Genomic DNA, 14,436 nt, shown 5'->3' with positions numbered 1-14,436 from the left:
AGGCAAAAATTTCAGTTTTCTGAAGATAGCATGTTATTGTAACAAGTATACATATTAAATATTGTGGGCAATCTCAAATGAAGGTCCATCATTTCATTTTAAATCTCTGAATGAATTCATATAAGACTCAAACGTTTATGCCGTTCACTCATGTAGCCTCAATTTTTGCAATCGCAATGCATATCACTGAAATTTTACAGTTGGTAATGTATTAACTATGTAACTTAACAGTTGGAATTAAATAGTTCTTTGGATCTTTGACTAGTTAAGAAAGTTTTTAAAAAGACTATTGGATCTGAACTTCTTTTACTTTTATATACTTTTTAATATACTTTATGTTTTTTACTTTCTTGGTCATGGATGCCACTTCAACATTTGAAAATATTAAAGGATGTCCTTTCTATCTTCAAAAAAAATAAATAAGGGTAAATTATGCAAATTTGACATCTCCGTTTGACTCTGTATGTCAAACTGACCTTGTTCAGAGTATTGCATTCTCCCTTTCTCCTGTGTCTGCAACCATAGAGTTAAGCACAATTTGGGTTTTCTAAACCCAAATCAGATTTCATTAAATTTCATAAATGTTTACTAAAACCTACCATTTTTCAGACACTGTATTAGGTACAGTGATATCTAAGTTCTGGATAGGATATGTTTCCTGACTTTTAGAAGCACATCCTCTGTTATGAAGAGAGCCATACACACAAGAATAATACAAAATCAATCCTATTAAAGATACAAACCGAAAGGCTGGGGAGTAAGAAAGAACAAAATGATATAAGAACCAGAAATTCATTCAGAATACTTACCACTAATTGATGAGTTGAAGCATTTACTGTAATTGCTCTTCTGTTTGTTTCAAAGCAAGGTGAAACTAGCTGTGGCTCAGCAGCTGCCTAAAAGCAATGTTAGCTTAGCATTGGCTGTTCCTATTGAGATACAAACTCGGTGTATTTTTTTGTTGCCTTGTTCCGCTATTCCTTCACCCAGCCAAGATGGAGTTTTGCTCTTGTCACCCAGGCTGGAGTGCAATGGCACAATCTCGGCTCACTGCAACCTCCAGTTCCTGGGCTCAAACGATTCTCCTTCCTCAGCCTCCCCAAGTAGCTGGGATTTCAGGCGCCCACCACCACACCCGGCTAATTTTTGTATTTGTTAGTAGAGACGGGATTTCGCCATGTTGACCAGGCTGGTTTTGAACTCCTGACCTCTGGTGATCCACCCACCTCATCCTTCCTAAGTGCTGGGATTACAGGTGTGAGCCACCGCACCTGCCTGTTGCCTTGTTTTTGTTCATGTTATTAATTTCAGCTGTCAATTTCCCTGTTGAAATTGCTTGCATCCATAAAAATCACATCTTCATTTTAAATGTGTTAATTCCTCAAGTGAGATTTTTCTGTTCCCATGAGGCCTTTTAGTTTATGTGTTGGCCTATTACATAGTATGAGAAATTAATCCATTCTTTGAAAAGAATGAAAAGCTAATGCATACAGATGGAGGCCTGGTGTGAGGCTGGGAAGGAGGCGGCATTGCAGTTCCAGGGAATAAAGCATTGTTTAGGAAAGACCCAAAGTCAGAGCTGCCAAAGCACTGGGGATAGGAGAAATTAAGTGCCAGGTTCCGGTCTGAGTTCAGAAAAATTACTATGCTGAGGCATTTGGCTAGAATTTTCTACGGAAATGTAAGTACTGTAATTGTGGGCAAGAATCTTCTCTATCTCTTTCACTACATGAAATGAGTATTTATTGCACTGAGAAGTTTCTGAACGATAGAATGACATCACATGAGTTTTAGCCAATGGCCTGCGGAGAACCAGACTGGAGGAAAAAGCCTGGTTATGAAGTCCATTTGGGCAGCGTCAGTGGGGAAAAAATGCAGCTGGCGCTCTTCAAAAATATGAAGAGCTGGCGTTTCATATTGAAAAGCGGCTCACTCTTCCCTTCTTTGGAATATTCACACATCTGGCTAGTTTTGAAAAAATATTAGAAACAGGTTTGGCAAATATGAATATATATTTGGGTGTGTATATAGATTTTAATTCAGAAAGTATTACACATTCGCTTTTGAAGGGACCGAGGAAGCCCCGAACGATGGCGGATGCCTGTAATCCCAGCTACTCAGGAAATTGAGGAGGGAGGATCGCTTGAACCCAGGAGTTCGAGACCAGCCTGGGCAGAATAGTGAGCATCCCCGTCTCAAAAACAAAACAAAGCAACTGGGAAGTGCCTGGTGCAGAAAAGCACACGCTGACTGTGAGTAAGTGTGTCAGTTCTTAAGGTCCATCAACACAAAAGCGAAAAGTTAGTGGAGGACTGCGAGCGCGAGCGCGACAGAGGGCGCTGGGTGGTCAGTGGCTCCAGCAACCACGCGGCGGGGTGCGCCGCGAAGGGAGCTGGTTGTTTTAGTCTCGGGGCACCCGCTGCGGGCTCTTATTGTTCCGGACGCTGAACACCGAGAGCACCCCGGGCTCCGGGGCCTCCCGAGAACGCTGCCCCATGAACGCACGGGGAGCGGCCCCCGGCGTCCGCGCGTACCCGGCAACTCCCGGCGTCCCAACGGCTTCCCTCTGGCAACCCCGAAGCCGCACCATGTTCCGCCTCTGGTTGCTGCTGGCCCGGCTCTGCGGCCTCCTGGCGTCAAGACGCGGTGAGCCAGCCCAGACCCTGACACTAGTCCGGACGCTCGTCACACTGCGGCCTGACTCCTTGCAAAGCCCGGGGCCCTCCCTGCCTGGGTCCCTTTGGTCCTGTCACCCTGGCAACGGGGCCTTTTCCAGGGGATTAGGCGCCCCGTCCCATGGAGAAGCGACTCAGGACCCAGCGCCAGGGCTCACACCTGTAATCCCAGGGCTTTGGAAGGCTGAGGGGAGCTGATTGATTGACCTCGGAGTTGGAGAGTGGCCTGGGCAACACAGCAAGACCCCATCTCTAAAAAAAAAAAAAAAATTAAAAATGTTCCGAGGTGGTGGTGCGCACCTGTGGTCCCAGCTACCCGGGAGGCTGAGGGAGGAGGACCACGTGAGTCCAGGAGGTGGAGGCTGCAGTGAGCCGAGATCGCCCCCACTGCACTCCAGCCCGGGCAACAGAGATCCTGTCTTCTTTTTAAAAATTAAAAAAATTTTTTTGTGTGTGACCGAGGCCCTTCTGTTGCCCAGGCTGGAGTGCAGTGGGCAACAGTGGGCAACAGAGGGAGACTCCAGCTCATAGTTCCCCAGAACTATGAGGTAAATAAATTTCTGTTGTTTAAGCCATGCAGTCTACACTATTTCGTTATGGCAGTGAGAGCTGACTAATATAGTACTTAACAGCCAAATGATTGAAAAACTATAAAAGTTCATTAGTAAGAGAACTGCTAAATAAACTGTAGTTACCTCCAAACAATGCAAATGGAACATTGTGGAGAGGGAGGAAGTAAGACACGCCATGTACTGACTCTGGCTGACAAGATTCAGAATAGTATGTAATAAGAGGAGGAAAATAAGGGCATATCAGAACATTTTACTTGCATGTAAGCCTCCCTTGTGATACTGTAAATTTTTGAGAACTCTTCCTAGTCTTCTTCCTATCCTGCCACAATTACCTCTGCAGCATAGCAGAGGTGTGGTCAAGGCCAGGGTGTCAGCCTGGTTAGACTGGGGTGAGGGTTCTCTTCCTGGCTTGTAAACAGCTACCTTCTCCCTGCACACTCACAGGACCTTTTCTTTGTGTACAAGGAAAGAGAGAGCAGGAGCAAATTCTCTGATGTCTCATCAGGGCACAAATCTCATCATGAGGGTCCCGCTCTATACCTGAAACCCTGGTTACCTCCCAAAGGCCATAACCAAATACTGTCACCTTGGGGGTTAGGGATTCAACATAGAATTTTGTGGGATACATTCAGTTCATAACATGTACAAAGTTTTAATGCAGTGATTGTCAAAGTTTTTGGGTTCAGAACTCCCTTATACATGAACAATTATTGAGATTCTCAAAGAGCTTTTGTTTATGTGGATTTATATCAATGTTTAACATATTAGAAATTAAAGTAGAAATGTAAGAATGTGTATCTCATTCATTAAAAATGAAAGTAATGGCCAGGTGTGGTGGCTCACATCTGAAATCCCAGCACTTTGGGAGGCTGAGGCAGGTGGATCACCTGAGTGAGGTCAGGAGTTCGAGATCAGCCTGGCCAACATGGTGAAACCCCATCGCTACTAAAATACAAAAAAATTAGCCAGGTGTGGTGGTGCATGCCTGTAATCCTAGCTACTTAGGAGGCTGAGGCAGGAGAATTACTTGAACCCAGGAGGCAGAGGTTACAGTGAGCCAGGTTGTGCCATTACACTCTAGCCTGGGTGACAGAGGGAGGCTCTGTCTCAAAAAAAAAAAAAAAAAAAAAAAAAAAAAAAAAAAAAAAAAAAAAAAGAAAGTAATATGCCTTTTATATGTTAACACACGTATCACATTTTCAAAATAAAAATAACTATATTTTCCAAAACAAAAAATACGAGAAGAGCAGCATTTTTGTGAATCTCTTTAATGTCTGCTTTAATAGAAGACAGCTACTTCTCATATCTGCTTCTGCAGTCAATCTGTTGCTGTATATTTCATGTGAAATATCTGAAGAAAATCTAGACTATACAGTTGGAAAAGGAAGAAATACCTTAATACCTTTTTTCCAGATAATTGAAGGTATTCTTTGTGTACTACAACAAAAGTTGAGCAATGGTGAAGTTTAGTTGCAATGTAGAACATATCAATGAAGTTTTCTTAACATGCTGTATTAATCCATTATCTATCTTGAACTCTGGTATGTTATCCATGTATTTTTGAATGTATTATTTTTTTAAAAATTTTTAAATTTTTGTGAAATACATGTAAAATAAAATTTCCATCTAACCATTTAAAAAATATTAATAGGGCTGGGCGTAATAGCCCATGCCTATAATCCCAGCACTTTGGGAGGCTGAGGTGGGTGGATCACCTGATGTCAGGAGTTCGAGACCAGCCTGGCCAACATGGTGAAGCCCCGACCGTCCCTACTAAAAATATAAAAATTACAGATGTGGTGGCACGTGCCTGTAATTCCAGCTACTCAGGAAGCTGAGGCAGGAGAATTGGTTGAACCCAGGAGGCGGGAGCTGCAGTGAGCTGAGATGGCACCATCGCACTCCAGCCTGGGTGACAAAAGCAAAATTCCATCTCAAAAAATAAAATAAAAAATATTAATAAACTTTATTTTTTAGAGCAGTTTTAGGTTCATAGCAAAATTGAGCTGAAAGAGTTCCCGTATAGCCCCTGTTCCCAAATATGCATTTCTCCCACTATCAACATCTGGCACCATGGATCCATTTGTTATGACTGAGCCTGCACTGACACATCGTTATCATCCAAAGTCCACAGTTTGCATTAGGGTTCATTCTCCACGTTGCACATTCTGTGGTTTTGACAAATGTACAATGACACGCATCCACCATTGTAGTATTATACAGAATAGTTTCACCGCCCTACAAATCCCGTGTGTTCTGCTTATTTATCCCTCCCTCCCCACTGCTGCTGGCAACGACTCATCTCATTAGTCCTCATAGTTTCGCCTTTTCCAGAATGTCAAGTATTTGAAATCATATAATATGTAGCCATTTTGGATGGACTTTTTTTTACTTAATAATGTGCATTTAAGGTTCTCCCATGGCTTTTCATGGCTCAATAGCTTATTTATTTATTTAATTGTTTTGTTGAGATGGAGTCTTACTCTGTTGCCCAGGCTGGAATGCAGTGGCAGGATCTTGGCTCACTGCAACCTCTGCCTCCCGGTTTCAAGCAATTTTCCTGCCTCAGCCTCCCAAATAGCTGGGATTACAGGTGCCTGCTACCATGCCCAGCTAATTTTTTTGTATTTTTAGTAGAGGTGAGGTTTCACTATGTTGAGCAGGCTGGTTTTGAACTCCTGACTTCAAGTGATCCACCTGCCTTGGCCTCCCAAAGTGCTAGGATTACAGGTATGAGCCACTGCGCCGGGTCGCTTATTTATTTTCAGTGCTGAATAATAGTCAATTGTCTGGATCTACCACAGTTTATTTATCCATTTACCTACCAAATGACATCTTGGTTGCTTCTAAGCTTTGGCAGTTATGAATAAAGCTTCTATAAACATCTATGTGCAGGTTTTTGTGTGGACATAAGTTTTCAACTCATTTGGGTAAATACCAAGAAATGCTATTGCTGGATCATATGATAAGCGTATATTTAGTTTTTAAAAAAAGAGCCAAACTGTCTTCCAAAGTGGCTGTACCATTTGCATTCCCCCTAGCAATGAATGAGAACTTCTGTTATTAATGCTGTCATATTATAAATTATATGCATAACTATAAGTGCAAGAAATCCTGGCTTTTTTATTATAACTCAGAAGAGAGAATTTAAACTTTCAAAGGAAAATGCCAACTCCAAACTGCTGATGGTCCCGTCAGCTGAGGGATCTTGCTCAGCAATTTGGGGATGGCATTTTCACATTGAGCAATCACTCCTCATGTCCTCCTCCTTCCAGCCCCTGGCAGCCACTGATCTGCTTTGGATTTACCTGGCCACCACTGTCCCTTTGGATTTACCTATTCTGGGTATAAATGGAATCATACAAAACATGACCTTTTCTGTCTGGCTTATTTCACTTGCATAATGTTTTCAAGGTTCATTTCTGTTGTAGAATGCACTAGAACTTCATTCCTTTTTGTGACTGAATAATATTTCATTGTATACATTCACCCATTTGTTTACCGATTCATCAGTTGATGGACATTTGATTGTTTCCAACTTTTGGCTGTTAGGAATAATGCTGCTAGGAACATTCATGTACCAGTTTTTGTGTGGACATATGTTTTCATTTCTCTTGGATATGTACTTACAAAGGAAAATGTTAGGCCCAATGGTATAGGTATGTCCATTTCCTTTTCTGGACTTTGTTATCCCCCAATAAGAAACTGGCTATTCTGGGTCTTTTACCTCCTCATGTAAACAGTAGAATCTGTTGGTTGATATCCACAAAATAGCTTGCTGGAATTTTGACTGGGATTGCCTTTACATAGAACAAATTGGGAAGAGGCTGGGAATGGTGGCTTACGCTTGTAATCCCAGCACTTTTGGAGGCCGAGGCGGGTGGATCACTTGAGGCCAGGAGTTCAGGACCACCCTGGCCAACATGGTGAAACCCCATCTCTACCAAAAAAATACAAAAATTAGCTGGTCGTGGGGGCACATGCCTGTAATCCCAGCTGAGGCAAGAGAATTACTGAAATCTGGGAGGCAGAGGTTGCAGTGAGCCAATATCACACCACCGCACTCCAGCCTGGGTGACAGAGCAAGATTCTGTCTCAACAAAAAAAAAAAAAAAAAAAAAAAAAAAAGGAAAAAGAAAAGAACAAGTTGGGAAACGCTGACATCCGATGGAGTGGCAGTGACTACCTACAATGTTTTGTTGAAAATGATTCTGAGGCTTTGCCTAAATTTAGTGTAAAAACTATGATACCTACTAGATTTTTGAAGTGACATACGCATTTATGTATCAGTCTTTTCCTAAAGTGGGATAGTTGAGGCCAAATTTGGCTTTACATCAGAATAATCTCTGGATATTTCTAAACATACAGATTTCTGGATCCAAATCCTGGAACTTTAAAAATAATTATAAACTTGTTAATAATTTTTATTTGGTAATATGTGATTACATTCAAAATCAAGTAAAAGAGGCTACCCTATACGTTACCATCTTTCCTGGTTGTCAATTTTACTATACTTTTAAAGAAAACGACTGTTTTATCAGTTTGATGGTACTCTTTCTGGACTTTTCTCTAGACACTTAGATATAAATATGTATAAATATAGACATATGGTCCTTTTGAAGTAAATTATAAATGATGAAAGCATATTGTATACATTTATGTACATCATCTATTTTTATATATTTTGGATATTAATCATTTTATTTTTTCTATACCTTGCACAAGTTTTCTTCAATGTGTTATTGATCTTTTTATTTGTGATATCCTGATTTTTGTGCTAAGTTTATCAACACTTTCTTATGGCTTCTGCATTTTGTTTTCCTTATTAAGGCTTCCCTTGGTACAATGATTAAAACAAATAGTTTCCCATACTTTCTTAAAGTTATTTTACAACTTTAGAAAATTTAGCCTTTCAGTCTTTCTAATAGTTTTGTAACCTTGTACATGATGTCTTGTAATCCACATTGTGGTGCTAGATAGGAAACTATATTTGTATTTTTCCAAATGGATAATGAATACTGATATTACATCATTCCCCCATTTAATTGTAATGCGAAATTTAATGTGAAATTATAGTTGATTAGTGAAAAAAATATAGATGCCAATGTGTTGATTTGTTGAAACAAATCAACTCGGCTCCCAATACCTAATATGCAGTTATTGACCTGGCAAGTGTTATATTCAATTCCAGTCAGCAATGGTGACAAATGCCTTTATCTGACAAGAATAATACATTTTTCACCACCTTCCCTTCAAGCTGTCAACTGTCCTGTCATAGCACAGAGGGACACTGACCATTTTGATTTCCTATTAGAACATCATGAATGTAGTAGTAGACGTTAAACTATCACCGCCCTGTTGCTCCCAAAGTACACAGGTAGGTCTCAGTTAGAGACCTGTCATGAGACTGAGGATACACTAAAAGGGTTTAAATAAAGAGAGTTTAGCTATGGGACTATTTATAGAGATGTGGGCACCAATAATTAACGATGAAATGCACAGACTGGTAACAGTGGAAAGCCATATCACATGTGTTGAATTGATTGTTTGCAAAGATGGCGATGGCCTTAACACTTCCTCCATCCTTGTGTGTGCTTCCTTTTTGCAACATTTCTTTGTCATTCCTCCCATTGAGAGGTAGAATGTATTTCTTCATTCTCTGAATCTGGTTGGCCGCATGACTTGCTCTGGCCATTTGAATGTGGTAGAAGTGAGTTGTGAGACTGCCAAGTCTATGCCTCAAGAGGCCTTGCAGCTTCCTCTCTGCTCTCTTGAAGCACTGTCTTGACTGCTACATGGAGAATCCTAGACTACGACGATAAGAGGGTGTGTGAAATGGAGATGACTCAACCTAGGCCATTCAGTCAAAAGACCATGAATGGTGTTGTCTTAGTCTCTCCAGGCCTAGGCGAGCTGCCAGATGACTGCAGCCACCTGAGTAACATTATGAGTGTCAGTACAGTGGGTACTGCAGGGTGTCCTGTGTCATAACACTGAAGCGGCAGGGCAGTGCCATCTGTATCTTAAACTTGCTGCAGAGTCTTCTCTTGCGCTGGATCCCAGTCGATTTTGACAGCTTTACCAGTCACCCGATGAATGATTCAGGCGTTCACACCCCAAAACAGTATGTATTATCTCTGAATTCAAAAACTCAAAATGGCCCGCCACTCGTTGTGACTCTTTTTTTTTGTGGTGGGCTATGCAAGGTGTAGCCACTAGCATCTCACTTTGTACAGGATATCTCAGCATGCTGCAGCCACTGGACCCGAAGAAACATCGGGGTTGTAACTATCCCTTAAACCTCCATAGGTTCTACCACATTCCGGCATACATGTATCTGACTAAAACATCTAGGGCACTTGCTACTTCTTGCTCACTAAATATATTAGCATGATGTCTTTCACATGCAACTTGACCAGCATGATGTTCTAATGGGAAATCAAAACGGTCAGTGTGCCTCTGTGCTATGACAGGACAGTGTCCCTCTGTGCTATGATTTGTTGAAACAAATCAACACATTGGAGTCTATATTTTTTTCACTAATCAACTATAGTTTCACTTGAACTAACTAATGAGACTTTAATTTCAACGAGCTACTTCATTTCACAAAAACTGTAATTTCGTTCACCATTGATGGATCCAGGTCACAATTTATCCCTTGATCTATGTAAGTCCCTATTCTGATCAATGGACCATGCTGGTATTTTGAGTCCTCAGGATTAGTGTTAGTTCAGAGGCAGTAAATAATACTCCCTGAAAGTCTGGCTATTTCCCCTCCCCAGGGCATAGTCATCATGGTAAAAGGACACAGGACACTATGGAGGAGGCTGCAGGGGAAGATTCGTAGCACACTCCTGTGGTCGCATGGCAAGGTCTTTCCTAAAGAGGACTCTCTCACTCCTCAATGAAAAGGCTGCAAGCCTTTGAACTGGGTCAGGTATAGGAACCAGGGAAGAGGCTGTGAGTCCTCGTGGTGATTGCATCAGTTTCTGCGCACCACAAACTAGAATTTTCTTGACTAGCCTGCTCATCTAGTTCATTTCTAGGGACTCTGTGATCAGTTAGATACTACCCAGGACTTCTGTAGGTGAAAGCATTTTGTTTTTCACACTGTCCTTGTGGCTTTTTCTGGTAATTGTGCTCACCTGTCTCTGAGAGTCAAGTGTCTGACATCCATTGTCTGCCACTTCAGAATTCCATGATTCCCAGTCAAAGCAAGGAATCATGTTTAAAAACTTTTTTATAAGTTTTATTTTTTCTTCCAACTTTAATTTTAGGTTTGGAGGTACATGTGCAGATTTGTTATATGGGTAAATTGTGTGTCACTGGGGTTCTGTGTACAAATGATTTCATTACCCAGGTAGTGAGCATAGTATCTGAGAAGTAGTTTTTCAGTTTTCTCCCGCCTCCCATCCTCCACCTTCAAGTAAGTTCTGGTTCTATTGTGCCACTCTTTGCATCCATGTGTACTCAATGTTTAGCCTCTGCTCAAAAGTGAGAATATGCGGTATTTGGTTTTCTGTTCCTGTGTTAATTTGTTTGGGATAGTAGCCGCCAGCTGCACCCGTGTGGCTGCAAAGGACATGATTACATGGTGTATATGTACAACATTTTCTTTTTCCAGTCCACTACTGATGGATATCTTGGTTGATTCCATGTCTTTGCTATTGTGAAAAGTGCTGCAATGAATATACGTGTGCATGTGTCTTTATGGTAGAACGATTTATATTCCCGTGGGTATGTACTCTGTAATGGGACTGCTGGGTCAAATGGGAGTTCTGTTTTAGGTTCCTTGAGAAATCATACTGCTTTTCACAGTGGATGAACTAACTTACATTCTCGCCAGCAGTGTATAAGCGTTCTCTTCCCTCTGCAACCTTGCCAACATCTATTATTTTTTGACTTTTTAATAAGTCATTCTGATTGGTGTGAGATGATATGTCACTGTTGTTTTGACTTTCATTTTTCTAATGATAAGTTTTTCATATGCTTGTTGGCCACATGTATGTTTTATTTTGAGAAGCATCTGTTCATGTCATTGGCCCATTTTTTAATGGGGTTGTTTTTTGCTTGTTGAATTGTTTAAGCTCCTTATAGAGTCCAGATATTAGACCTTTGTTGGCATAGTTTGTGGATATTTTCTGCATTCTGCAGGTTGCCTGTTTACTTGGTTGGTAATTTCTTTTGCTGTGCAGAAGTTCTTTAGTTTAATGAAGTCCCACTTCTCAATTTTTGTTTTTGTTGCAATTGCTTTTGGAGTCTTCATCATGAAACCTTTGCCAAGTCAAAGATGTCTATAATAGCATGTCCTGGGTTTTCTTCTAAGGTATTTATAGTTTTAAGTTTTACATTTAGGTCTTTAATCCATCTCGCATTGATTATTGAATATGGCAAAGGTTCAGTTTCAGTCTTCTGCATATGAGTAGCCCGTTATCCCGGCACCATTTATTGGATAGAGAGTCCTTTCCCCATTGCCAAAGAGTAGATGGTTATAGGTGTGTGGCTTTATTTCTGAGTTTTCTAACCTGTTCCATTGGTCTATGTGTTTGTTTTTGTACCAGTACCATCCTGCTTTGGTTACTGTAGCCTTGTAGTATATAGTTTGAAGACAGGTAGTGGGAAGCCTCTTGCTTTCTTCTTTTTGCTTAGGATTGCTTTGGCTATTTGGGCTCTTTTTTGGTTCCATGTGAATTTTAGAATAGTTTTTTCTAATTCTGTGAAAAACTATTGTTGGTTTGATAGGCATAGCCCTGAATATGTATGTTGCTTTGAGCAATATGGGCCTTTTAACAATATTGATTCTTCCGATCCATGAGTATGGAATGTTTTTTCATTTGTTTGTGTCATCTCTGATTTCTTTGAGCAGTGTTTTGTAGTTCTCCTTGTAGAGATCTTTCACCTCCATGGTTAGCTGTATTCCTACGTCTTTTGTTCTTTTTGTGGCTATTTTGGATGGGATCGTGTTCTTGATTTGGCTCTCGGCTTGGCTGTTGCTGGTGTATAGAAATGCTAGTGATTTTTGTACATTGATTTTGTATCCTGAAACTTTACTAAAGTTGCTTATCCGATCTAGGAGACTTTGGGCAGAAACTGTAGGGTTTTCTATAGAATCATGTCGTCTGCGAAGAGAGATAGTTTGACTTCCTCTCTTCCTATTTGGATGCCTTTTATTTCTTTCTCTTGCCTGATTGCTCTGGCTAGTACTTCCAGTGCTATGTTGAACGGGAGTGGTGAGATTGGGCATCCTTGTCTTGTTCTAGTTCTTAGAGGAAAGGCTTTCAACTTTTCCCCATTCAGTATGATGTTAGTTGTGGCATTTAATGATTATGGTTACTTTTTTTTTTTGAGACAGAGTCTTTCTGTGTTGCCCAGTCTGGAGTGCAGTGGCATGACCTTGGCTCACGATAATCTCTGCCTGCTGGGTTCAAGCGATTCTCCTGCCTTCCGAGTAGCTGGGATTACAAGCATGCGCCACCACCACACCCAGCTAATTTTCGTATTTTTAGTAGAGATGGGGTTTCACTGTGTTGCCCAGGCTGAACTCTTGACCTCAGGTGATCCACCTGCCTTGGCCTCCCTAAGTGCTGTGATTACATGTGTGAGCCACCGTGTCTGGCTGACTATGGTTACTTTTAATCTTAATTTTTCTGTACCTTTATGTCACTGAACAGTTTCTACTTATACTGCTTGTTTTTAGGTTTAAGTCACATTTTTTGGATCACACTGTTAAGCAGATTTTTTTTCCTTTTTTTTTTTTTTGAGACGGAGTATCCCTTTGGCACCCAAGCTGGAGTGCAGTGGCGTGATCTTGGCTCACTGCAACCTCCACCTCCAGGTTCAAGTAACTCTCCTGCCTCAGCCTTCTGAGTAGCTAGGACTACAGGTGCATGCCACCTGGCCAATTTTTGTATTTTTAGTAGAGACGGGGTTTCACCATGTTGGCCAGGCTGGTCTGGAACTCCTGACCTCGTGATCCACCTGCCTCGGCCTCCCAAAGTGCTGGGATTACAGGCGTGAGCCACCGCACCTGGCTCTGTTAAGCAGATTTAAGGAAATTGGTACGCTTATATGATCTTCCTCATCTTCTGCTATAGTTACTGAAGTTGTGTATATTATGTTTATGTAACCAGAGCTTTTAACATTTGCATCTGTTATATAACTATGATTCCCACAGTTGTTTTAGCCTTTAGTCTATAGTTATAATTATTTTGTTCTCACTATTAGGCATTTTACCACAACTCTGCTGATATTTTTATTGGGAGAAATGTCTCTGACTTTCGTGACAGACTCATGTGAACTTTTTTTTCTTTTTGAGTTTTGCTTGTAAATATCTCTCTTTTGCCTTTATATTTAATGGCCTTTTTGCTGAGTGTACATTTATAGGGTCTTCACTGTCTTTTCTTAAAATTCTTTTTTAGACATTGTTCTTTAGTCTTTTAACATTGAATGGTGTTGTAAAAATTCTCAAGCCAGCCTGCTTATCTCCCTTTATACATAACATGATTTTCCTTTTTTTCATTCTATCATATTTGCAAGGAATTCTATCTTGGAAACCCAACAATTTCAGTAGAATATGTTTTAGTTTAAAGTAATGATCAGTTATTCCTGAAATACAGTATACTTTCTAGTCTATTGTTTTGAATCTTTTATTTCAGGAAAATTTTTTTGAAGTATGTCTTTGATTTTTTTGGTGAATATTTTCTGTTTTCTTCAGGAACCACACATTTCGTGTCAGCTGAATACCTCTTCCCTTCTCCTTTTTTGTTCTTTCATAAGTACCTTGTCTGTTTTTCAAAGTAAGTGTTTTCAAGCTTTATACAGAAGTACACAGTGATGAGCCACGCATACCTGCACAAGAAGCAATCTTTATGAAAGAAACTGAACAGATATTTAGTCAAATTTAAGGCAAGGGTACTAACTTTTTTTTTTTTTTTAATCTTTTTAGGTTTTCAAAATTCACTTCTACAAATCGTAATTCCAGAGAAAATCCAAACAAATACAAGTGACAGTTCAGAAATAGAATACGTAAGAGATATTTTTTCGCAACCTAAATGTTTATATGAAATTTCTTATTTTTATTATATAGCTATGAAATATGTCAAGCCCGTTTTAATATGAATATAATATCTCTTGTATTTCTACTGATAGGAATTAAAAGCTTTGATGGTAAAAGCAAATAGGTAAATTAG

The 14,436-nt window shown here is 40.3% G+C and overlaps 1 protein-coding gene across 2 annotated transcripts in view; it reads left to right on the top strand.

Annotated features, from left to right (window-relative positions):
• The first annotated feature begins 2,356 nt into the window (after positions 1–2,356).
• LOC126961192 (disintegrin and metalloproteinase domain-containing protein 32) overlaps positions 2,357–14,436 on the top strand; it is a 171,146-nt gene continuing 159,066 nt past the window's right edge. The window contains exons 1-2 of one of the 2 annotated variants that reach the window (XM_050801303.1): positions 2,357–2,646; positions 14,193–14,272. In XM_050801303.1, coding sequence (XP_050657260.1) covers positions 2,496–2,646; positions 14,193–14,272 — 231 coding nt within the window. In that variant the 5' untranslated portion in view covers positions 2,357–2,495. The remainder of the gene's footprint in view (positions 2,647–14,192; positions 14,273–14,436) is intronic. The other variant, XM_050801304.1, reaches the window with a different exon arrangement.

The sequence above is a fragment of the Macaca thibetana genome, chromosome 8 (assembly GCF_024542745.1).
Source record: "Macaca thibetana thibetana isolate TM-01 chromosome 8, ASM2454274v1, whole genome shotgun sequence".
NCBI lineage: Eukaryota > Metazoa > Chordata > Mammalia > Primates > Cercopithecidae > Macaca > Macaca thibetana.
Note: the sequence above shows the minus strand (reverse complement) of the source record. Positions and strands in the feature narration are given on the sequence as shown.